The 23,592-nt window shown below is 40.6% G+C and overlaps 2 protein-coding genes across 2 annotated transcripts; both read right to left on the bottom strand.

Annotated features, from left to right (window-relative positions):
* Positions 1 to 1,277: 1,277 nt before the first annotated feature.
* bnipl (BCL2 interacting protein like) lies at positions 1,278 to 7,565 on the bottom strand. The gene is made up of 9 exons (XM_030785312.1): positions 7,525 to 7,565; positions 7,351 to 7,421; positions 6,698 to 6,949; positions 6,066 to 6,263; positions 5,869 to 5,971; positions 4,489 to 4,620; positions 2,433 to 2,519; positions 1,755 to 1,853; positions 1,278 to 1,302 (listed from the first exon to the last, which is right to left on the bottom strand). The coding sequence occupies exons 1-9, from the start codon at positions 7,563 to 7,565 to the stop codon at positions 1,278 to 1,280; spliced, it is 1,008 nt and encodes a 335-aa protein (XP_030641172.1).
* Positions 7,566 to 14,096: 6,531 nt separating this feature from the next.
* prune (prune exopolyphosphatase) lies at positions 14,097 to 23,201 on the bottom strand. Its single transcript, XM_030784195.1, has 8 exons — positions 23,062 to 23,201; positions 20,687 to 20,791; positions 19,100 to 19,302; positions 16,907 to 17,091; positions 16,336 to 16,494; positions 16,101 to 16,195; positions 15,131 to 15,289; positions 14,097 to 14,920 (listed from the first exon to the last, which is right to left on the bottom strand). Exons 1-8 carry the CDS (start codon positions 23,098 to 23,100, stop codon positions 14,510 to 14,512), a joined length of 1,356 nt encoding a protein of 451 aa, XP_030640055.1. The 5' UTR covers positions 23,101 to 23,201; the 3' UTR covers positions 14,097 to 14,509.
* Between the last annotated feature and the right edge of the window lie 391 nt (positions 23,202 to 23,592).

The raw sequence follows: 23,592 nt of genomic DNA, 5'->3' as shown, positions 1-23,592 counted from the left end.
TTAATGAATGCGTGGTCACCCTGACAAAATACAGAAAATGATACCTCTGAATGAAGGAAAGTACAGGAAGATTCAGGACATAAAAGGAGTCTATCGACGAGTCTGTAGCCTGAGTAAAAGGTACAGGTCATTCAAGTATCCCCTTGAATAAATATCTGTAGCACAGAGCAGCAACAAAACAGTTTGCAGAAATTTTTAGAGAAGTACAGGCTGAGGAACCTGTGGCAGCATCTGATACTGCTTTAAAAAGGAATATTGGATAGTTCTCAGATAATCATAATTACACCAGCGGTACCTGGTAACATGACTTCTAAGTTATATGTTATTTACCTTGCTTGTCATTACAAACTAATCAAATGCAAAAAAAAAAAACATTATCACTATAGCCTCTTATCTCCTTTGGCATTAAAGTAATACACTTGGCATTTAAGGTAAGTTTCTCCTACTCTCAGTGAAATAAACGTCAGATAAAGTTACGCTGAGAGAACAAGGTTGTCATTCTACTACAAGCTGTATGCCAAAAGTTGCATTTTCATGGAAATATTTTCTTGCTCAGGGAACTTCTAAAGTGACTAATCCAAGAAAAGGAGAGGCAAAGCTTTTTTTTTTTGTAACGTTCCTGGGTTGGTCTTTCTAGAAGTTTCCTGGGAAAGGAATATTTCCACGTTATACTGTTTGTGCTCTTTGAGCACCTTTTTCCGCTTCTGGAAAGCAAGACTGACGAGAGCTCGAAACAGAGTTTTGTTTTTTTGTTTTCACCAAGTCATATGTTCATCTGAGCTTGAGAATCTCTCACAGAGGTTCTTGAGCCAGATTCGATTCAAGGCTTCATTTACTGATCCGATTACACACCAGTAAATAACAAAGCAGTTACGCAACAGTGTTAGTGTTACAGAGTCCAAGTTCAAATTACTGAAAGATAAAATTCAGTATATATATATATAAAAAAAAACACACATCTGCATGCATTTCCAAAAGCTTTGTCTTCCCAGAGTTAAAAATATTGTACATTTATACATAATATCTACAGACTGACTTACAGATTGTGTTCCAAAGACTACTTCTGGATGTGTGTTTGTGTTTTTGTGTGTGTGCACACACTGTGTGTGTGTGTGTGTGGGTGATTCCTGTTGGAGAGCCATCCTGTGCAATGTGGTTGCGTCACAACAGTGGTCATTCTGCATCTGTTCCAGAAAGTTCTGTCCTTGGGCAGCTTACCCCCCCCCCCCCCTCCCACCACAGTGTCCAACAGTATTAAACATCACTCTGAATGATTCTCAGTTGTTCAGTGTCTTATCGAACCTGTGGGAAAAAAAAAAAAACGTTCACGTTTAAGCAGCGTTCTACGCATTTGTCAATACTGCCATTCTCAATGTTATATCAAATGAATGAAAAGAAAAACACGACTGGAAACGACATCTCAGTTTAATTTCTGCTCATTCCTCCAACAACAGAAACTCTGCCTGTAATAGTCACATCTTGGAAAAACATGTGGTTATATGAGGAGAAGCAACTGTTGTTTGTAAACAAATGAATGGAAATCAGATGGTCTGAAACTGGGATATTTAAGGGTCCAATTTCAAAAGAAAAGTATCATCAGCTAAAGCAGTATAGTAATCAAATGACATCAGGCAAGGACTATCTCTGTTTGTAGCTTAAAGAAAAGTAGACAAGAAAGAAAGAGAGAAAAAGAAAGAAAGAAAGATTCTGAGTGTGAGTGCTTTGCTTTATGTAAAGAAATACGTTGGACTCACTCTATAATGCAGTCTGGGATCTGTAGACGGTCTGTGGGAATGAACTCAGACAACTGCCTAAGCCTCTGGATAAATCGCAGCTTCCGGCTAAACTTCTCACTGAGAAAGAAAGAAAAAAAGAAAGAAAGCAAGAATGACAGTAAGAAAAAGGGAAGAAAGAGAGAGAGTAAGAGGGAAAGTAAAAAGGAAAGTAAGAAAGAAAGAGTGAACAAATGGAATAATTGCACAGAACTGTATGTTCTTACAGAGTCGTATGGTTCTCTCTTGGGTGAAATGTCATTTTCCTTGCAATTTTCTTCTGCTCAGTGAATTACAATCTGAATCCATTTTCTGTATCTAACTGCATACCACTGATTTACAATGCAACCTGATAGCCAAATATCTGTGAGGGGTAGAGCCAACATAAACATCCAAAGGCTTTTTCACAAGACCAGGGTATAACTGTGAAACTTGACAACCTCACAACTTCTACAAGGAAAGATATTGAGCTATGTGAAACACATCATTAATACTATAAACATACTATTTATTTTCAGATGACAGAATGGCCATTTGTCAGTGTAGTCATTAATATCAGCATTTGTTCTTTGCAAAGCGAACTCAAATTCTCCTTTATTTTCCCATGCCCTTTGATTTAAGTTCATTACTGTTGTTGGTGGTGGTCACTGGGTTGCTCACCTGATGAAGGGCTTGATGAGTGTGAGCAGGGCTTTGACGTACCAGGCAGGGTGAACCACAAACAGTCCTTTAAGTTCCTTCTTCAACCTGCACACAAGGTCAATGCTTTAATACGCTTTGCATTCACACACTTCATATTAATTCATTAGACACACACTTATCACCCTCAGCTAATTTAACTAGGGCTAATTTACCTGGGCTACTCTGGGGGGGGGAAAACTGGAGTCTGAATGAAACGTGCTTGACACTGGCATTAAAAACAACAGTCAAAAAAACAAACAAGTCTCGTCTTTGACGCCAAATTTTGAGTCACATGGCAGAACAGACATCATGACCAACAATTGTGTGTGTGTGTGTCCTTAGAAACACATCCGCGGCAGCCTACATCTGTGTGATGACACACAGTAGGAGTCAGTGTCTGGATGTGGCCCACACCCTTCACTCTGAATGAAGAAAGAGAGGGTGAGTGACATAGAGGGAGACAAAGACACAGAGAGAGAGTGATTGAGGAAGACAGGAAGAGAGAGCAAGAGAGAGGGAGAGAGAAAAAGAAAGAAAGACAGAGAGGAGAGAAAGAGAAAGAGAGCAAGAGAAAAACAGGGAGAGATTGATAGACAGAGAGAGAGAGAGAGAGAGAGAGAGGCTAGAGCAGGGATTAATGGCTGAGTCATCTCACATCAGTTTGATCATCAGTAAAACAGCTCAGGGCAAAGGGCGGGCAGAAACCTGGAAACCTCTGATCCAGTTTCTTTACATCACTGACATGACAGAGCTAGCCACCCACTGTTCACTCCCTCTCATCTCCCGACACAAAGCAACACCTGACACAAGAGTAAGAACTCGTCTCTGTGTTAATAAGAATGATATTCAAAAAACAGACACAGATTAAACAGTAATTACAATAAAAATATACTCATTTATGGACAAAAGAGTTAAGAGAGAGAGAGAGAGAGAAAGAGAGAGGGAAGGGTATGTCATTCAGTGAAAGAGTGAAAAGGAACAGATGGGGCCAAAGGAGATGTCCTGTCTTACTCTGGCACTGAAGCTAATGTGCATTTTTGCGCGCTCATTTCAACTGTCAGGCATAGCGGTCAGAATCAGAACTCATGCTGTCGCTTAGCAACAGTATTTTCCATCTCCACACGCTTGCCACTCTTCTCCAAGCTCATGAGGCAATGTCTAACAGCCAGCTCATCACAGCACGATAAACGTTGGCTTTGTTATCTCTGCTCAAATAAGACTAGTGTGACTTCATAACGTTTTTATCAAAACAAAAACTGTACTCCAGGGTTTTTAATTTCAGTTATGGTCAGATGAGACTCTCAACTGCAAACTAAAAGAAAAGCTGACAATAACTGCTGACAATTACTGTGACTGCTGTTGTTACGGCCAGTTATGGCTTGTTTTGCCAACACCTGCATTGTGCATTTAGAGTGTGCGAGGTGCAGTCGCTATTATTAAACCTCCAAGTAATAAAGTACATGCATGAGCAACCTACCGTGTCCATAACACACACACTGTCACACTCACACACGTACACACACACTCTCAGGGGCTTAAGCTCAGCAGAGAGAGGTCAGTAGGTTATCTTTGGAATGTCCAGTGGGAACCATTTTCTTCAGATAATATAGGCAGATGAATAATTACAGCATTCCCGTCATATTTCATACAAGAGGTACAAGAGGGTGAATGAGGGAAAGAGAGGACAAAACACACACTAGCGCGCGCACACACACACACACACACACACACACACACACACACATACACACAATGTCTTTTGTAAGGCAACATAAACCAGTTCAGAGCCCAGTACGGAGTGACACCGTCTCGCTTTACACAGATACGCCATCTAGTGGCAAATGATGGGATTGCTCCTGACTACGTCATTTGGTCAAAGGGGCCTAAAGGGCACTAAATTTTGTCTGGTTCTTGAAAAGAATGATGCAACGATTTTCAAGTTTCTCATGAGCACCCCAGTTTAAGTGTTTGGAAATGTGCTTACACCTCTCTCTGCTCTCAGGAAAGCTTTGTTTGTTTGTTTGTTTGTGCCCACCTCCTATCGATGGACTGGTAGCATTGTTTCATCCATTTGATCGGTGGTATCTTGTTTCTCGGAGCCATTCCACACAGATACACCAGAACATAATTGTCAGACACCATCAAGTCCAGTGTACCAACTATATATCTGTCAATACACATAAGACATTACAATGATTATTCCAAAAGAAAAGAGCAAAATCCAAAAATTACTCGAATGAAAATGAAACAGGGGCAGTGGCATAGTGTCAGGATATGCAGAGCATGCAGACGCATTAGGGTCCCATGTCAAGGGAGGTCCAAGGCTTCCATTAGTCCCTGTGCAATCAATACATAATCAAAGAACGATTGATCCCAGAGAGTCACATGCTACGCTTACTCTTTATCTAAATATGACTAAATTAATTCCACCATGGGTCTGTTCAAAATTGATTAACGTGCAGCTAAGTCATTCACTTAAAATAATAATTAGCCATTTAATTCACCTCTAAACAGGTTAGTTGGTAATGCTTATGCAAAACAGAGGGAATTGTGGGATAGTTATCTAGTAGCTGCAACTTTAACGTTAACTTACTAATTACTACGTTTGCATCGGGGGAAAAAAAGTCAAGCGAAAAAAACAGTTTGGGGTGCCATGACAACATGGAAGTGTGTTACAAACACAAAACTAGGCCACTGAAAAGGTAAGAAAGGGCAGAAAGGACAGGTGAGGTAAACAAATTTCACTTGGGCAGGACTCGAGTATAACCGTAATGAGTGAGTTTTTTAGGTTTAGGCCATTCAGATTTTAGTTTCACGCTGTCAGTTTGGTGGCTCTGTTACTGTTGCCTCTGTTCTGGTTACTGACAGGCTAATGTGTCAAATGTTTCTGGTTATACAGGGTCACCATGCCAGTTGCTCTGGTCATTGTATTAACAGTGTAGTTGCTACCATCTGGTGCTTAGTTTTTGAAGTAAAAATGCTCTGATAGCTGACAGTGGAGTAGAACGACAGTCTGACCTTTAGCCTAGCCTAATCACTAATGAGGTTGTGTTAGGGTGAAGCATGTCCTACTGGTCCTTCATGCAATACTAGAAACTGAAATCTTCCCTGATATCCTCGATACACAAACACTCATTCACACATGTTCTGTGTACTGTGTAGTTAGCCATGTATGTTTTCCATAGGTAATAAATAATTATACTGGCATGAGGATACTGTGCTATCACGTCAGCTATTGCTGATCTCGCATTGCGTTTGTTTGCGTCCCAGATTAAGGGGCCCACTCCAAACACAGGGAGGAGGGCCTTGTTACACTACTGGACAGATGATTGTTGATAACCATATAGATTTCCATCTTACTTTTGCGGACAATATTTTTCTCAGGTTCTGATGACACAACATTGCAGAAATTTACCTGAAGAGATTGTCCATAACGTACTCATAGTTTTCAAGTGTGTTCTGCGGCAGGTAACAGGCAGCAAACAAGATGATTGCAGTTGTTCCGTCTCTGTAATAACCTAAACAAACCAGCAATAGCAAAACATTTTATGAACAAAAATGTATTTGTTTCAGTGAGACTACAACTCCCAGCATGTTCTACCCAGAACCCACCTCCGTGTGAGAGCACTTGGAGGTAAGGCTCCAGCACGCTCATGTTGACGTGGTAATCCTGACCGGCGATACAGAACCGTCGCCAGCGGCGACCATTGCTGTCTACCTGATCTAACTCTAGGTGACCCATCTCTGCGTACTCTATAGCAGGAGAACTGGCCCGATCCATCTCTCCAGACCCCATCCTAGGTAGATCATCTGGGAAAAAGTAAAATGACACTGTCAAACAGAAACTGCAACCTTCTCAAAGCTGAAATAGTGACAGTTTCTTATAAAAAGAGCTATACTGATTTCTGCTAGTACTAAATCCCAGTCACTGCATGGAGGGTTTCAGGGATTTCTATCCTATTTGCTCACGATTTGGCATGACCAATTCCCTCTACTATCATAAATCCTGCCATTACACAACCCCTGCATCAGTCCAAGAAGGTGAGGGGATTTACATTTTTATTCAGTTTCCATAAATGCATATTCCAGGACAATTAAAGTCCATTCGAATATTAATGGGAGTGTGTCTACTTTATATTCTCCGTGTTGTTGGATCTCAGTCAATTGTAACAGAAGCTGTAAACACAGAACTCTTAATTTGGTTTTGGATCGATATTGCTGATTGGTCGTTTCTTTTTTATTACCCTCCCACTCAAGGTCATGCATGCTGTCTGGAAAGTTGCAGGATTCACTGTCTGAAGGCGTCTCCAGTGCTTCCAGGTTGATGTCCAAATCCGTTTCGTCGATGGAAGGCGAGAGGGCGGCTGCATTAAACTCGTCCGATTTGACACTACGGTCCAGGGAGTCGCATTTGTCCAGCGTCAGGCTGAGAGTGGGCGCCACCAGACGTTTTTTCCTAGGGGCATCCCCAGTCAGCGCCAGCGTCTTGGGCGGAACTGGCAAAAACAGCATGGATCAGAACCAGGCCCAGTCAAGAAATACTAGAACATACTGCTGAAATACTATAAAATACTGCTTTTATGCAGACCAGGGTCAAAATATTACCAACAAAAGATAGCGGAGTTTAGTGGGGTGGGGTGGGGGGGCTGAAAGATGTCCTCAAATCACATGACTGCACCAAAAACAAAGCATTAGCCTCAAGTGACAGAGCAAATCTCTCAAGGTTTACTTCTTCAATTAAACATGTAGTTATGAAGCAATAAGCCAAGGACCCGGCCTAATTTTTCTTGTTTAATATCTTTAACTTCACCAAAGGTTAGACTCCCCTAGCTCTAGTCCTCTAGCTCTAGACCAAGCAAAAACTCTGTTCTGTAGACAACTGTCAAGAAGACACTACCAGGTCTGTTTTCATCTGCTCCAGGACTTTCCAGCTCATCTTCTGGGCTCTGTACATCTTCAGGAAGAGGTCTATAAGACACAGCAACACAAATTAAGACATTTGTGTTTCAGTCAGAACTGTCGATATATGGTGGTTGGGGGGGGGGGGGGGGGGGGGGGGGGGTTGAGTTACCTTGGAAACTCCTCATCTTGCCACTCCTCCCGAAGTTCCATGTCGGTGATACTATCCGGCGCCTTCGTGCCGTCTAACCCCCTGAGAGAAAATCAAAACTCGCTCATGTCAGAGGGCAGGACCAAACCAGTCTCTCTAAGCCTTTTCTCTATAAAATGGCAATATACATGGAATATATACTCAAACTTCAACTCAGATCTCATTCAGTCTCTAAATTTTCAGAATCTCATAAAACAACACTTCTGTACAAGAGGAATATCTTTACACATATTGAAATATAATATTTCAATATTATTTCAATATACATTATATGTATTATAAATAGTGAAATATTGAACTATTTAGATTATTAGATTAGATTAGATTAGATTCAACTTTATTGTCATTGTGCAGAGTACAGGTACAAAGCCAATGAAATGCAGTAGCATCTAACCAGAAGTGCAAAAGCATAGCATTATTTACAGGTAAGTGCAGGTAGTGAGTTATCAACTAAATACTGTCCACTTTGGTCACTGTTCACATTGCTCATATATTGTTCACTTTGGACACCATCAACAGGTCACTGGTAGAAAAAGTATGATATAACAAAGTACATGAAGTAACAAAACAGAATCCTTAGGTATTAGATGCTTGTCACTTTCGTTAAGTACACACTGATGTTCTTCAAGTTCTCAGGCTTCCGGGTCTTTCTACACTGGCTCCTCATGTTCTCCTTCAGCTACTCAAAGTGGGTACAGTAGTGTCAGCAAAGCATTCTCTGACACACACAGTTACTGGTGCGGGAAAAGCTAAAGGCTGAGCTACAACGCAGTCTTTCTGTCCTCTGTCTGTCATTGGTCAGCAACGCCTCCAAATGTCAAACTAACTCGACATGAGGCTGAGCAAAAGAGCCAATCAGAGAGAGCCCTTGCAGGAACTGCTCTAAGATACTGTTACACTAATCTTACAAACTTAGTAATTATTATTACAAGGAGACAGAGTGTCTTGGAATACTGCATTGCCCCTAAAATCAAACTAAATGAAACAAAACACAACACACAAACAAACAAATAAAAACCTAAATGGCCCCAGAAAATCTCATTGGGAGCGCTGCCAGCAAATCCCCTATTTGTGCAAAGTGTATATACATCACTAAAAATGAGTGTATGAATTATAAACACCTCTTTCTTTCTCTCTCTCTCTCTCTCTGTGTCTCTCTCTCTCTTTCTGCTGCACATTCATGTTTCTAACTTTTCACAGAGTATCTGTGTGTGTGTGTGTGTATGACTGTGTGTGTGTAAAACGATTACGTAATATTAAAAATCCGAAATGTTTGACAAGCAGAGCCTAGATATATCCTTCAATAACATTACAGGGAGGTAGGGTACTGAAGATACTTAAATTCTACTTGGTCTACCAGAAAATCCCTATGCGCTTCTACACGAATAACGTAAGTCGAATTTAGAATTACTGTACCCAGAATTAATACTTCATAGAGATTTAACATTATTGTATTTCGATGTTCCACACCCCGGTGTGTGGGGTCATTGTGTACACATGGAAATAAAGATAAACAAAGCAACGCACAGCCTCACCTTCCGCACCTGATATGAACGCACCGGCAGCAGTAAACCACAGCTTCATTCGATTAATAATCCCATAGAAATAAAAGATCTACGACTTTTTAAAAAATCGTGTGTTTTCAGTTATCCGTAAAGGGCGAATTCGACAACTTCAGTCGTTTCGATGTTCGCTACTTCCACTGGCCAACCTGCACAGCAAACACAATTAGCATAGCCAATCAGAGACGCCTCTCCGACTGACACACTTGTTACACCTGAAAGGTGAGTTGACTTTTTTTTTTACTCCACCTCACAACATAACACTGCTCGTTTTAAGCAGTCCAGCCCAAAATGTCACAAGCAATATCAAGATATGATTTATTCATATGGAAACGAAGTGGCATCAGTAGAACCACAAATCTCTGAAAAATATTTTTTTAAAAAGAGCGAGAGAGCAAAAACCTCTGATTAATAAAACAAACACTTGAGCAAACAGATTTGACGTCTTAATGAGTTTGACAAGGCACTGAATCTTAACTTTCAGCGAGAAAATCCTTTAAGTCACCTTCGTACATGTGAGTGTACCATTGTGTCATGAGAGTTATATGGGGAAAAAAGCCTCCTGAAAAGCGTGTTTTAATTCGCTCACAACGTCTGGACAAGTACGGTAAGTATTTTCTGTCCACATTCCATGGTTGTCGGCATCTTTTTCTAGCTGTTGACTAACCATGACAGACAACCACCTGTCATTGTCATACCTGAATCGCCAAATTTAGAAATGTACTGTTGAGTTAGATGTCGACATAACATTGCTTTCTCCTCGTTTTTGAGCAATTGCTAGCGGGCAATCGCTTTTTTGTTTGAACTTTTCTTCTTTTTTGGACAGTTACCACTTGGCGATACTGTTAGGACCTGCACTAATCCAGAGACTACTAATCCAGAGTAAGACATTTTACAAAACCTCCTAACCGACTTTTCTATTGACTCGGACCAACAGCAAAGACATTCAACACCGCTACCAACCCAGTTAACAATTTTAAGCCTCCTACATCTGATCACTAAATTCGACTTCAATACTCACATGTTTTTAGATGGATTTAGCACTTGTTATAGTTTTTCAGTATAACAGCTGACATTTCCTAAAGTGTATAAACTGTTGATATAATTTTGCTGCTTGTGGTGGCCACAAATGGATACGTCACCCATTGTTACTTGTTAAAAGCACAAAGGTGTATACCCTTTCCGTTATTGTGTTTAGGGCAGCTCTGTAACATGGTCTGCCTGTTGAAAGACGTGTAGTAGTCCCCTCTAAAAGTATTCACTTACAATTTAGGGCAAAATGCTTTATTCGGGGGAAAAGACCTAAAGGAAGATCAATCCAAGTTTCCTGAAATCCTACTTGTAATATATCTAGCTCTGAAAAGAGAGAGCTGGACTATAAGCATGTTTCCTCAGATTATGTGCAGCATATCAGACAGGAATCTGGAGAGACCAGAGATAAGAGGCTTCTATGTTCCAACTCAAGAAAGAAGACTTCCAAAGTCTCCATCCCATATTAGGCTTTTGAGACTCTTCCATGGCTGTGTTATACTGTTCAGCTTGGAGGACCCTAGCCTGTTGTAAATCCAAATGGTAAATCTCCAACAGCTGAGCCTGCTTATAAAGGTGAACATCACCTTTCCACCCCTGTGTTAGGAAAACAGCTCATAACATCAGTCTCTCTAATTACCACACTTACAAATGGACACCACAAGACGGTAAATCCAGAGAGGATACAGTCCTGTCCGTTCTTTCATCTCTTTATTTAAAAAAAAAAAAAGAACAAACTCATAAAACCTTTTCAGTTGTTTAAAAAGCTCCATCATTACTGGATCAGATTATGACATGTGTTTTTCCACCCAGTTAATTTTAAAACTGAACCACTCACAGATTACAATAATGATCTGAATCAAAAACAGATTATCCCCATCCGAGAGATAGGATTTGAAAAGTAGGATTCAAAAAGCACGCTGTCGTGTATTTAACGAGTGGTTATCCCCATCCGCAAGACTGTTGGGAAAAGCAGGATTGGAAAAGTGCACTGTCACACATTAGTTTTGTGGTAATCATGTGCCCAGACAATGAGACTGACTCCCATGTCAGGGAGACAGTGAAAATATCAAAGTGGCCCTTGATTCTCAAGAGTCACGGGTGATGGTGGGTAAAAGTTCAGGAAGTCAGTTGAGCTTGAACTTCCTGTTTGGATATATTCTTGCACATATCCACTTGCATAAGGTTGTGATTTCTCACTTCTTCCTTTTCTGCCCTCTATTAGAACACTACAGCGCAGCAACAAGAACCAGTGGCAAGAAACAAGCTAACATATTAACCGACGAAACACATTCTCTATTCCTTCATCTTTTTATCATAAGGTGTTATGATTGTTTCTATATTTGATGATATTAATTAATATGATTAACTTCATCCATTATCAGTTCAATGCTGACATAGTTTTGAGGCTTAATCGAGTCTCCATAACAAACACATTAATAAATAAAAAGTTTTCTCTCTCATAAAATGACTTACACGTCAGGCATGTGATTGCCCGGGTTTGAATACGTTCCCATTATCTTCACTCTTACGAGGATCAGAAGTTCTGTAGAATAAGGAGCTGCATTGAGGAAGCCAGATCACTAAAAGTGAACATAAGCTGAAACGACTTCATTTGTCTCTAACAGAAAGGAAGTCAGTCAGTATGGGGTGTGTGTGTGTGTGTGTTCTCCCCCCCCCCCCCAGTGTCTTTATCTGTCAGAGAACTCACCCAATCTGCCAGCACAGGTTTTTCTGCATTTCAGTGCCCTCTTTGATGACTCTCTCTCATTGGCGTAACAGGCCAGTGCAGTCCTGTTTCACCACAGAAATTCAAAACCGGGGCAGGATGGGAAGGAGAAGAGAGAAGCTATAAACAGGTTGTCTCCATGGTCTTAAAACCCCAAATTTTCAGACAATTCTTCACTGAACGAGTCCAACTAGGAGAACTTAAGAGTTAGCCAGAGGCTGCAGGAATATGTTTTAATTTAAAATCAACAAATAACAGCATACAAAAAAAAATGGTCTCTTAAAATATTATTTTAATGCATTTTTTAACTGATATTGAACACTTTGTGAGATAATATTCATTTAAGTTTAAAAAAACAAAACTTTTAAATTAAAGAGCACTTTGATAATTGAACAGGTAGTGGAAACATCAAGTCAGAAGAAATTATTCCTCTCTACTGATTGTCCTACTTCACTGCACATTGTTTTTCAAATCCATTCAAATGAGCCAAAGTCTTTTGGCATAATATTTGCTTCACTGTACCAAGTATTAGATGCAGGGCCATGGAGTTGGAGTCAGAGTCGTGGAGTTAGATTTGGCAGCAAAACTGGGTTACTGGAGTCGGAATCAGAGTCTGAGTCGGCGGTACCATAAATTGATGAGTCGGAGTCAAAGGTTTTGTGTACTGACTCCACACCACTGCTTTATAATAAAGCAGTACTGCAGAGTCGGAGGCAAAATTGGGTTTGTGGAGTCAGAGTCAGTGGTACCATAAATTGAGGAGTCGGAGTCAAAGATTTTGTGTACCAACTCCACAGCCCTGATTAAATGATCTACAAATGTTAGAAAAAACAAAGAAAACCCACTACATTAGGACTTTAATTTGGTTTCCAGTATCCTTCCCAGTATCTTCTTTTTTTCTTGGTTTTTTTTTTATAACGGTTAAAGCCCATGACAATGTTTGATGACTCTATTGATAACATGCAGTTCATTAGCTATATTTGCAACGAGGAGCGAAATCTGTTAAATTAAATTCCTTTTTTATATTTGTATATATCTTAAAAAACAGTGCACAGTGATTGATAAGGAACTAGAGTTAACCCTGTGGTACAATTAGTTACGTCTACTCCTATGACATTATCAAAAACACAATACAGTTCTGACATACACACATACGTCATGTATACCAGTCCACTTAGAGACAGGATATAAAAATGTCAAATAAAAAGGTCTACTTGTTAAACCAGTCTCCTTTAACTGAAATCAGTTTAGTATCGCGTTAGTACCAGTATCAGCATGGTTTAGATTGGTTGATTGGGTTGGATTAAAATAGAGATCTTGGACTGTATTTTACAGGAACACAGAGGTCACACTCTGAAACTCATGAGGTGAAAGCACTGCAGGATTTACAAAAACAAAAAAAACAAAACAAAACCTTGTTAGAAAAAACACGAGGCCCCAAAGCCAACTCATCTGGACATTACTCAGATTACTCAAACATTCAGATAATTGTCTTCTGGCAAAACAACCTTTTGAATGCTGTTTTTTAAATAATAATAATAATAATCATAATAATAATAATAACAACAATGTCATGCCAATCTGATTAAAAATACTGCAGTTATTCTACAAACATCATTAGGTGACAACCGTACAATATTTGGACTAATATTAATATTTTATATTGAGCTGTTAAAGCACACTGTTATGTCTGTGTGCAGTATGTTACACCAAATGAACCATCCCTCTATGAAAATACTATGAAACACTGTATCCAATACATCATCATCCTAATATTCCACACAGACTCTATGATTGGTGAATTTGTGGCCAATCAGGAGTCAAGAAATCTCTGATGTTTGTGTTTCAATAAAGTTAACATTAAAAACTATTTGACTCCAAAATCCATGAAATCCACTCGAATTTTCTGCACCTCAGAAGGCTTTTGTACCATGCAAGTAAGTCTAACTGTGAACAATTAGGCCAGATCATGAAAGCTTTGGCTGTTTTAAAAGAGTAGGTAGCTCGTGTAACTGATTTAGCATTCAGGTTCTTAGGAATTTCACAGGAATTTCTCTCTGTAGCTGCTCTTTTCCTACAAAGTTTTTTTTCCTTCACCTGTTTTCATTCGTTCATTTTTTTTTTGGCAAATTCTTGTCAGTGTTGTTGAATTTTTACAGATGAAACAGATCTCTCAGTTATTGTGCGACTGTTAGCAGCACGATTCAACATTCTTTCACTGATAAAATGATCATTTTGATTTAATTCACTGCCTTTGCAAAGAGTGCCTTCAATCTGTAAAAAAAAAAAGAAAGAAAAAAAAGAAAAAACACAAATATCTGAATCACGTCTTTGTATGAGCGGTAAATCAAATAAAGTATGCACATTCACCGGCTTGTCATCAACCCTTTTCGTTTTTTTTGAGGAATTTTAACACTTATATTATGTGCATACTTTCAGCCATACCTCGTTATGAATTACTTGGCCAAACGGGGAAGGGTGTATACATTGTCACGATTGCACGATACAACATGCACTGCAGATTCTTAAACGACTGAGACCGACCATCTCAACCTCGCAACAAAACTCCCTGGCCATTGGTATACGTTGGAGATCAGTGATTGTGAGCTCGGCAGAGCAGAGGAAATCACTGTCCTTCAGTGGACACGTTGTCGGGGTCATCCCTGTTGGTTATCTTGCTGAATTTCTCCACTAACGCCTCAGCGCTGATTTTGGGTAAACCGTTGTCCAGGGGGCAGCCCTCCACCAGACTGTTCATAGGGGTAGGAGGAACCTGGGAGTCCTCCTCTATCCCAACATCCTCTGCGTCAGCTGTACACTGAGCCATGTCATCCTCCAGTTCGTCCACATCCTCGAATTTCTCACCCTGCGCAGTTCTCCTCTCCCAGTCCTTTAAGAAATCCTTAATGATGGGCAAAACCTTTTTGCGAGAGGCCAACGTGTTACCCTGGTGATAAGCCTTCACGTCAGAGTAGGGGCTGCTTAATGGACAGAGATTCAAATTGGGATTTCTGGCTTTTTCCAAGGCTCTGCAAATCTATGAGATAAAGCAAATCCTAAAATCAGAAGAGTCAAATGTGTATATTTGTATATTTGACAATACACAAATATACACAAGAAAGATTATTCAAATGAGCAGACCGCCTCTTTACTAAGAAAATTGTTTTCTGAAAGTTCTAGTTCAGCCACTAACTAGAGCATTACACAGAGCATTACATCATCAGAGGGTTTAAAAAAAAAAGGGCACCTCATTCCTGTAGAGGGAACTGGAGCTGTACACCGCTAGTTGCCGAAATGGTTCTTTGTTGTCTTTGAAAGATATCGTCATGGCGACCAGCAGGTTGTAGTTGTGTTGTTGACAGAAGTCACAAAGCTCTTGCTGTAAGTTCTGTCTCTGTAAAAAGGCCTGTATGAAGACATATTTTGTTTATGTTGTTGTTTTGTTTCTTTGAGATTATCTTGTTGGCTGGTTAATAACAGTAGTGATTCATGCTGGTTTAGCAAGACTTTCTGAGAAATTAAGGTAACTGTGAAATCTTTCCTTGCAGGTAAAAGAGGCGTGTCTTTAATACAGGGGGTCTGTTGCCATGGCAACCCCTACAGCTCAACACCGACAATGACTTTGTGTGTGGTTTGTGGGTTTGTCTACCAGATTGAGCAGTGTTGTAGCATGAATTGGGTGTGGTTGCCTTTAGATTGGTTGCGAAGTTTGTGCTTCACTACAACTGAGGAATTCACATGAGTCACTAGGATGGGCAGGCAAGGGAAAAAAAAAAAAAAAAAAGCTAATGCGTGGAACGAGACAAATCTCTCCATCAGGGGAATCTGAGCCTAAAATACCACATCGTCTGAGAACAAACCAGCTCAGAGACAGAAAACCACAGTCTGTCTACAGCAGAACCCTTTCTACAGTGCTACCCTACAATGCCACTGACGCTGGTTATTTTGAGATGGGCAGAATTTTAGGAATGCCACGTTAACTGTAACCTTGGGTGGAAATCCATATAAAATTACATACAGTGGGAGTAAACCGACTACAATGGCTAATTATACAAACCAATTACACTCACTAATTACACAAACCGACTACCTTGTGTTAACTGATGAGATGATACTGTTCTGTCACAATGTTTCTGATGAGATTTTTGGGGTATTTGAGATTGAGTATTTTTGATTTGATTGAGAAAAACATTATCAAAAAAAAAAAAGACACTCACATCCAGTGTCATATAAATAACACTAACGGCCAGTTTCAGGTCCCCACCAGATGCTGGCTTCATGTCTTTCAGCAGCATCTGATGGGTGGTGAGACCTGAAGGAACACAGAAAAATTTGCAAACAAGAGTTTAATTTTGCACTCCAAACATTATCTATTTGATGTTCTCTTCATTAAAAAAAATGTATACACTGTCAATCAACTCTACTGCCTCAGGTGTCTGCCTTAGTGTTTACCTGACACGTCAAACTTGGCATTTTGCAGAGACTGAAAGAGGGCTCCCCTTGGTGGCAGCTTTGGGAAGCGCGTCTCGAGGAAGACTGCATACTGGCTGTCTTTAGGTGTGACCTTGCCTGCCTCTGGTGCCATGTTCACACAGTCTAAAATTATCGTACCTAAAACAAAAAAAGAAAAACAACGCGTTTTGTCGATGTGACTGTAATATGAAATCTGGTCTTGAAACAGTCAAGGTGTAAAATCCTTGACAAACACCGAGAACAAAGTTTAACTGTTATAAAATGACTTGCACAAACAAAAAGAGCATCGAAAAAATATTAATAACCTCAATGATAAGGACAGTGGTTTCAGATTACAGAGACATTGAGAGAAACGCAGAAAATGACCATTTGATATCAGTTAATTATTTTACGCTGACAGGCATTCTGAAGACATTTACACACACACACACACACACACACACACACACACACAGGGCAAAAGGTTTTTAAGCGTTCTGATCTCCCTGGGAGCACTCTGTTGAGCATGCGTTCCCACTGAGTGTTTGTACGCAGTTGCCATGTCAGTTACCGTGTAGGAGCTGAGCCACCTGTTGATCCAGAAGCTCAGGGGCCCTTTGAGCTATTCGCTCCGTTACCAGCGTGGCACACGACCCCACCAGCTCCACCGTAACGGCACAGGAGGGGGACGCCCGCCTCTCCAGGGGACGATGGTCAATCACTTCCATCACCGTCTCTTCCAGAGCGCTGTCAGCACTGTGCGGGGGAGGAAAAATTATGAGTTGTGTGGTCACAGGTTTGTGTCCACCTATATGTTTTTTCCTGTGTGGACACTGGAGCTCTACAACAGCGACAGAAACACAAGACAACAATCTAATAATATGCCACTATAGCAACAAAGTCAATTTTTGTGGACGTATTGTCTGCTTTGTAACAATAACTCGAGGAGAAAATACTTTCTGTGATAAGAGAATTGATCGTTATACGATGGGAAATCCAATGAAAACAGCCTGAGCTTAAAACAAAAAAAATTGTATTTATCCAAATCACGGAAAAGCGACAATATAACTCCCTCCTCTTTAAACCAAATGTATTTGCCAACGTAAAATCATGAATTTCATTTGGATGCACAACTTCCGCATGACGTTAAATCTTTTCACTGATAACTTACTAAAGCTATTCTAATGTTTTTAAACAAATTTAAACAAATGATTTTAGACTAATGATACTGCTTTAGGGTCAAAGGTACTGCCATCCTGCAGTGAAGCTGTATTCATTTAAGTTCATCTCTCAGCCTTAAGCGACTTTATTACAGCCCTGCCACTTCCTATTTCACTCCAGAATAAAAAGGGGATAATTCCAAGTGTTCCTCTGAATTTCATTTGGAATCACTCGGCCTTCCATCACAACAGGGAAAGCCAAAGAGCTGACCAATCAGAAAGAGATAAATGGTTGTTGCCCTAAATCAGCTGATTGGGGGAGGGGGCATTATGGCAGTAATCAAGCACTAGACTAGAGTTGAACTTGCCAGGAAGAAGACATACAATGTATCTTATCTCCTTCCCACACAGTGAGGTGAGGGGAAAAAAAACAACAAAAAGAATTGATGGGCCACATTTGGAGAGCTGTCTGCCCAAACACAGTTGGTGATTTGATTGGAACCAGGTGTTATGGTTGGATAAACCCAGAATTGGACACAACTCAGGGCATCTGGTGTCAGAGAAGGATAGCATGGGAAAAAAAAAACAAAACAAAAAAACCAGAATCTGACAGTTCCTGTGAAGCACGGTGGCTGAGCACTGATTTTATAAGACTGTTTTACAGCCGCTGGCCCCAGGGCCTTTATCAAGATCAATGACATCATGAACTCTGCTAAGCACCAGGATGTTTTTGGCCAAAATGCTCGTTACCTCCATTAGGCGGCCGTAACTCAGCCGCAGGTCGACATTCTACCATGACAATGACCCCTGGCACATCTCAAAAATCAACAAAGAAATAGCTGACTGAAAATCAAAAGGAAAAAAAAAAAAAAAGAGAAGGGCAACGGAAAGGTTATCTGTGTCTCTGGAATGAAACTGCATTGAAAAAAAAGCTGCGACGTGAATTGAAGAGGGCAGTCGGTAAAGTTTACACAGGATGACACGGATCTGGCAAGATTCAGAATAACCGCACGGCCAAAGCTCCTGCCTAAATCCACACTGTAAGTTCAACTCAACATTAACAGAAAAGGCATCTCCGTCTCCTTTTTGTACACATTCACTCACTCACACACACACAAACACACACACACATAAGATTTGGGATTTAGGTCAGGTCTAGCTTCAAGGACTTCAGCTGTAAACCTGGGGGTTTCTTCTGTCTACATTTGGTGACATTTCATCTTCTTTGGCTGCAGCCCAAGCACTCGCTTGACTTTTTGTTTTGGGTAGTACAAAATAAAACAAATGAAAGAAACCAACCACTGCTTCATTGCAAATGGTCAATATGTAACTTCAACCACAAGAATACAAATCATTCCTGTTTTCTGGGGGTTTTTCTTCCCCTAAGTGGACCTTGGTTCTGACTGAGAGTCATTCTTACTGTGCAGTGGCCTGAAAATGTATTGAGATTAAAGTAAAAGTCATCATAGACTCTCTTCTGTGGTCACTGACTGTTTTTTGGCTTAGCCAACCACTGACCTAGACGAAAAAATGTGATTTTAATAAAGTGTTTGGAATAGTGCATACTGGATTGTAATAATAATCTGTTTGGAAAATCTGATGACCTGGGCAGAACATTGTGGTCCACGAGCGTGAGGGACAGCCGTTTGGATCTGTGAAGGTCATGAAGGTCAATCTCGTCTCTGAAGATGAGCAGGTCCTGAGACAGTCCGCTCTCCGACAGCAGGAACGCGTTATCCGTCCGCAGTGGGAATTCTGCCCGTGGGATGTTCAGCACGGGCACAACCACCTTCCCAGCGTCCAGCGTCTTAAAGAAAAGAAAAAGAAAAAAGAAAAAAGAAAAAACAATAACGCATGGATGAGTACAACCTGCCAGACAGCTGTCTCAGATAATACCACACGCAGGGCAGAAAGCTCTCACATTACACGCAACCCAGTCCATGTGAAAACTGACAAACATATACAGATATATATTCATGACATCTCATTTTGTGGTTTAATTCACCCTGAATAAATTTCCCTCGGTGAAAAGGTCATCTGTGCAGAAACTGTATTTACATCATAAACAGATTTGTCCGTTAAAAAAAGCCCCCCTTTTTTTTCATTTCTTTTGTAAATGTCAATCTAAAAATCGTAGTTTTTTTGTCCATATAGCCTACAGCAGATACAGGGTATTGATGCTGTTGTTGCAACCCTTACAGAAAAGGTCTTCCAGTATTATGGTTTTTTATATATATACATATATATATAAACACATCATCTTCTGAACGGTGTTCATTTTGACAATGACATCTTTTGTTTTTTTGGACTGAGTTGGGTCAGCGAAGGCAAAAGAAAATTGACTGGGAACTCTGGTACATATGTAATCAAATCTGCTCACATTTTTCATGTTCAAACCACATGAACAAAAATATAAAAAAAATAACAGGGTTGAGTTATGCGTAAAATTGGATGGTACTGAATAGCACAGCTCATGAGAAAGAGGAGACAGCAGTGAAGAGCCAGTACAAATCAGCTGTCTTTCTAATCTGTGTGAGGCCTCAGACTGCAGTCCTCTAAAAAATCTCTGTCTTCAACATGAGATCTTAAGAGCACAGGTCTAACCACAGGTGGAAATTTTTTTAAATTTGTGTCTTACTGACACAAGCCCAGGAAATTTTTTAAATTTCCACAGCTCGTCTCAGTAAAACACAAGTCGTTAAACCTTGGCACCCTATCGAATGACTGACAGATGGCTCCGCCTTTTTGACTCATGACGCGTATGTGGTGTGTATACTCATTCATACCAGGGGCCGCTGGAGGATCAGGCTGACTCATTCAACCAATCAAACACCACACAGGTAAAAAGCCAATTATGGGTGGAGAGCTGACCTCATCAGACCCTATTGTGTGTGTGTGTGTGTGTGTGTGTTACTCTGATGATACACAGTCTATAACATAGGTTATAATATTGCATACAGTAAAAATATGTTTTTTATATCCTAAAATGTTAGGAATATTTTGGTCGACTGATACAGATAGAGACCAGGCCTACGATCTGCACTGAGACAGCTAAATTCACATGAAAACGTACAATCCTGACTGTCTGTGAGTATTTTCTCTTCAGCCCCTTATGATTCTTATTGCTGAACATGTCTGTCTCAACACAGACTCTCATTATCTTACACACTGCCTGCGTAGGAGGATCTCACCTTTGACAGGAAATAGGCAAAGGTCAGGGCAGAGACCATGGAGTCCAAATCACAAGCTTCATTCCCCATCACCACATGCAACCCCGACGCATTTCTGGAGGGACTCTGAAAGAGCAAATGGAAGAGAATGTCATTTTGTATGGATACACATATGTATGGATAAGGACAGGTTGGGCATCTGTGAGAGAGGCCTCAAAACAATCATTTCAAATAAAAAAAGGGACTAAAGATTTCTGCTTTTGGGGGATTATTTCAGTAAAAACAATAAAGATGCTTCACTAAAAGCTACTGCCAACACGATAATCACTGCAAATTTTTTTCCATTGATCTCAGCAACTCTGTTTCAGGACAAAGGAAACAGAGGTCAATACAGTCAGTCTCTAATATGCAAATGGCTATTTTGGATGGATCATATTACAGGGATAAGTCAAGCAGTAATATGTGCCAATGTACTTCCACTCTGAAAGCTTCTCTGGCAGGACCAACCCAGACAGAATGCTTTCTGACACATGATGCTGATCTCAAGTGATGAGGTAACAAAGCGGTCATCCAATCAGTGAAGATGTACAGTGGACCAGAATACAATGAGCAAGTGACTCTCTGTTTGCAGCCACAGACAGTACAAATTACTCACTCTGACATCGCCAAACTAAAGCCTTCTTTTATTTTTTTTCCCAGCATTGGTCTAGAAACTACAGATCTTTCCAGTAAGGAATGTACAACCGGCAGTTCTTTCTTGCTATGATGAGGTCAACAGAAAACTATATGCATGTCAAATGTTCCTAAAATAGTGCGTTGGTCTAATTTGCACAAGCTGGAAGCTGCGACCTGCTCACTCAATTCTAAAAACATTTTAGCACGCCCCATTAGCCCGGTGTAACACAGAAAGCTTACGTGACATTTGTGTTAAATGAGGTTTGCTGACTAAAACAAGCATGTTCGGTTTTATGTCGTTTTGTTTCATAGGCAGCAGCGGAATGGCTTTGTCTTGTCATATGCGACTTGAAATTAGCGACGCCGACAGGAAGTAGCATCAGTTATATACGGCTTGTCTAAGTGAACATTTAAACTATCCACAAGACCATTGTCACTTAAAATTAAGTCGGGGGAGGGTGAAAACAGATCATCACGCTTACTCAGCTTCATATGCGATAGACTCAGAAGCAGGCGAGGAAGTGAGCCGTGCATGCTTAACAGAAATGGAGCACGAGAAAGTGAGTAAACAGTGTGAAACCCCGGGTCTCCGGAGAGGGAGCGTTAAATGATGGTTGCGTTTGACCCATCCTCTCTCAGCAAGAGGGGCCCATTATACCTTACAGCTTACTGGCACTGGAGCAAATTTGTGTGCTTGTGTGTCCTCTGGAGCGCTGCTTCTCACTTTTCCCTTTTTCTTTTGCCCTTACGCACACTTGCTGTTAACACAGTGAGCAAATACACAACGCTCAATCTCCCATCAGCAGGTGTTCTTGTTTGGGTTGAAAACACGTCTGCTAAAAGTGGAGATATAAGCTGAAACTCGACCCTAATCATATGATACCGCGCACAGTCTTGACTATTTTTCCTGCAAACAAGACTAGGGGAGCCATGGCATTTATTGACATGTTTCAAATCCGCACAGCTGGGAAATAACTGTAAGACAAACAAACAAACGAATGAATGAATATAACAATAATAGCTATAAATCCAACCACAAGCACAAAGGCACGGGAGAAAGAATGTAACGTATTTTCTTTACGACGAGTCTTTTCTCTGAGTCGATATCGATCGTAGTATAACATGGTATTTGTCCCTGTGCTTCTCAAACTGATAAAATCCTGTTAAAGGCTGCGTAGCTTTTGTCACTGATTGGAGAAAAACAGTGAATCCGCACAAACTATGCATACTTTCTGTACACTTTTTTTACGAAGTTCACCACGGTGAGTTCGCTAAATCAGGTTTAACTCGAGGTAAGTAAGCAATTAGATACGAATTTGGACTTGGTGCAATCCAACGATTTACTTGAGACTACTGATTCTCAGACTAGTCAAAAAGCATTTAGCAGGCTGGAATGTTTCTTTTTTTATGGTTTGATAGTAAACCCTGCATGCGGTCAAGTGATCACAAGGCTTGATGTCAAAGCCGTGGAGTCGAGCGAGAGTGCAAGGATCAGCGCCCTACACCCCATTAGTAACGCTTTCAAACCAAATCGTGCAGTGTCATCACTGAATTTAAAACTTCGGCCGGACGGTCTGATGAAATTTTCATAACGACACAACTCAAAACGCTTGTAACGAGAGGCACGAGGCTAACTCGCCCCTTAATAAGGCAAACTATAAATAGAAAATGGATGAAGCGAGCCAACCATGCACGCGACCCTAAGCATTCAATGCCCTTACCTTAAGCGCATCGTGACAGTTCTTTAAGTAAGTCTCCATTTTCCTCTGGATCTTGTAAGTCGACTGCACCCTCAACAACCTGCGGGTTATTTTGAATAATAGTGGCACGCTGAGAAAGCTGTAAGCCCCCAGCTTTTGACACGTTGCCAACGTTAGCAATTCGGTGTGAGTTGAAAAAATGTAAACTGACTACTCTTACCATACAACGTACAGTGCGTAGAATCGGCCCCACGTTCAAACCGCGAAATGGAACTCTGGGTAATGTAGTCAGAAGGCGGCACAAGTAGCAGGACGGAATTTGCTAATATGGCCTATAAATCAGTTTTAGAATGTTATATGACCCGTCGATCTTCACCATGCATATGGCTACACTTTTGTGGTCGAGAAGTTCTCAGGATAAGATGTAGTTTTGTAGTTCAAGCCTCGTTATGGATGACACATTGCTGGATGGCTGACAGGTTTATAAACTAACTGTCATCATATTTAGACATTACGTTTGAGTGGGGGTAATGATGCCAAAATCTGTGGTTG

This window comes from Chanos chanos, chromosome 9 (genome assembly GCF_902362185.1).
Source record: "Chanos chanos chromosome 9, fChaCha1.1, whole genome shotgun sequence".
NCBI lineage: Eukaryota > Metazoa > Chordata > Actinopteri > Gonorynchiformes > Chanidae > Chanos > Chanos chanos.
The sequence above is the reverse complement of the archived record's forward strand: the minus strand, read 5'-3'. Positions and strand labels throughout refer to the sequence as shown.

Bases quoted from the DNA above. Each gene is read 5' to 3' on its own strand.
- bnipl (XM_030785312.1), bottom strand. From the start codon at position 7,565: ATGGAACTTCGGGAGGAGTGGCAAGATGAGGAGTTTCCAAG. The intron at 1,854-2,432 runs GTGAGCAACCCA...TTTCTTTCTCAG, and splicing joins CTCATCAAGCCCTTCATCAG to TGAGAAGTTTAGCCGGAAGC. The intron at 1,303-1,754 runs GTGAGTCCAACG...TTTTTCCCACAG, and splicing joins ATCCCAGACTGCATTATAGA to GTTCGATAAGACACTGAACA.
- prune (XM_030784195.1), bottom strand. From the start codon at position 23,100: ATGGAGACTTACTTAAAGAACTGTCACGATGCGCTTAAG. The intron at 19,303-20,686 runs GTGAGATCCTCC...CTTTTCTTTAAG, and splicing joins TTGCCTATTTCCTGTCAAAG to ACGCTGGACGCTGGGAAGGT. The intron at 15,290-16,100 runs GTGAGTGTCTTT...GTCTTCATACAG, and splicing joins TTATTTATATGACACTGGAT to GCCTTTTTACAGAGACAGAA.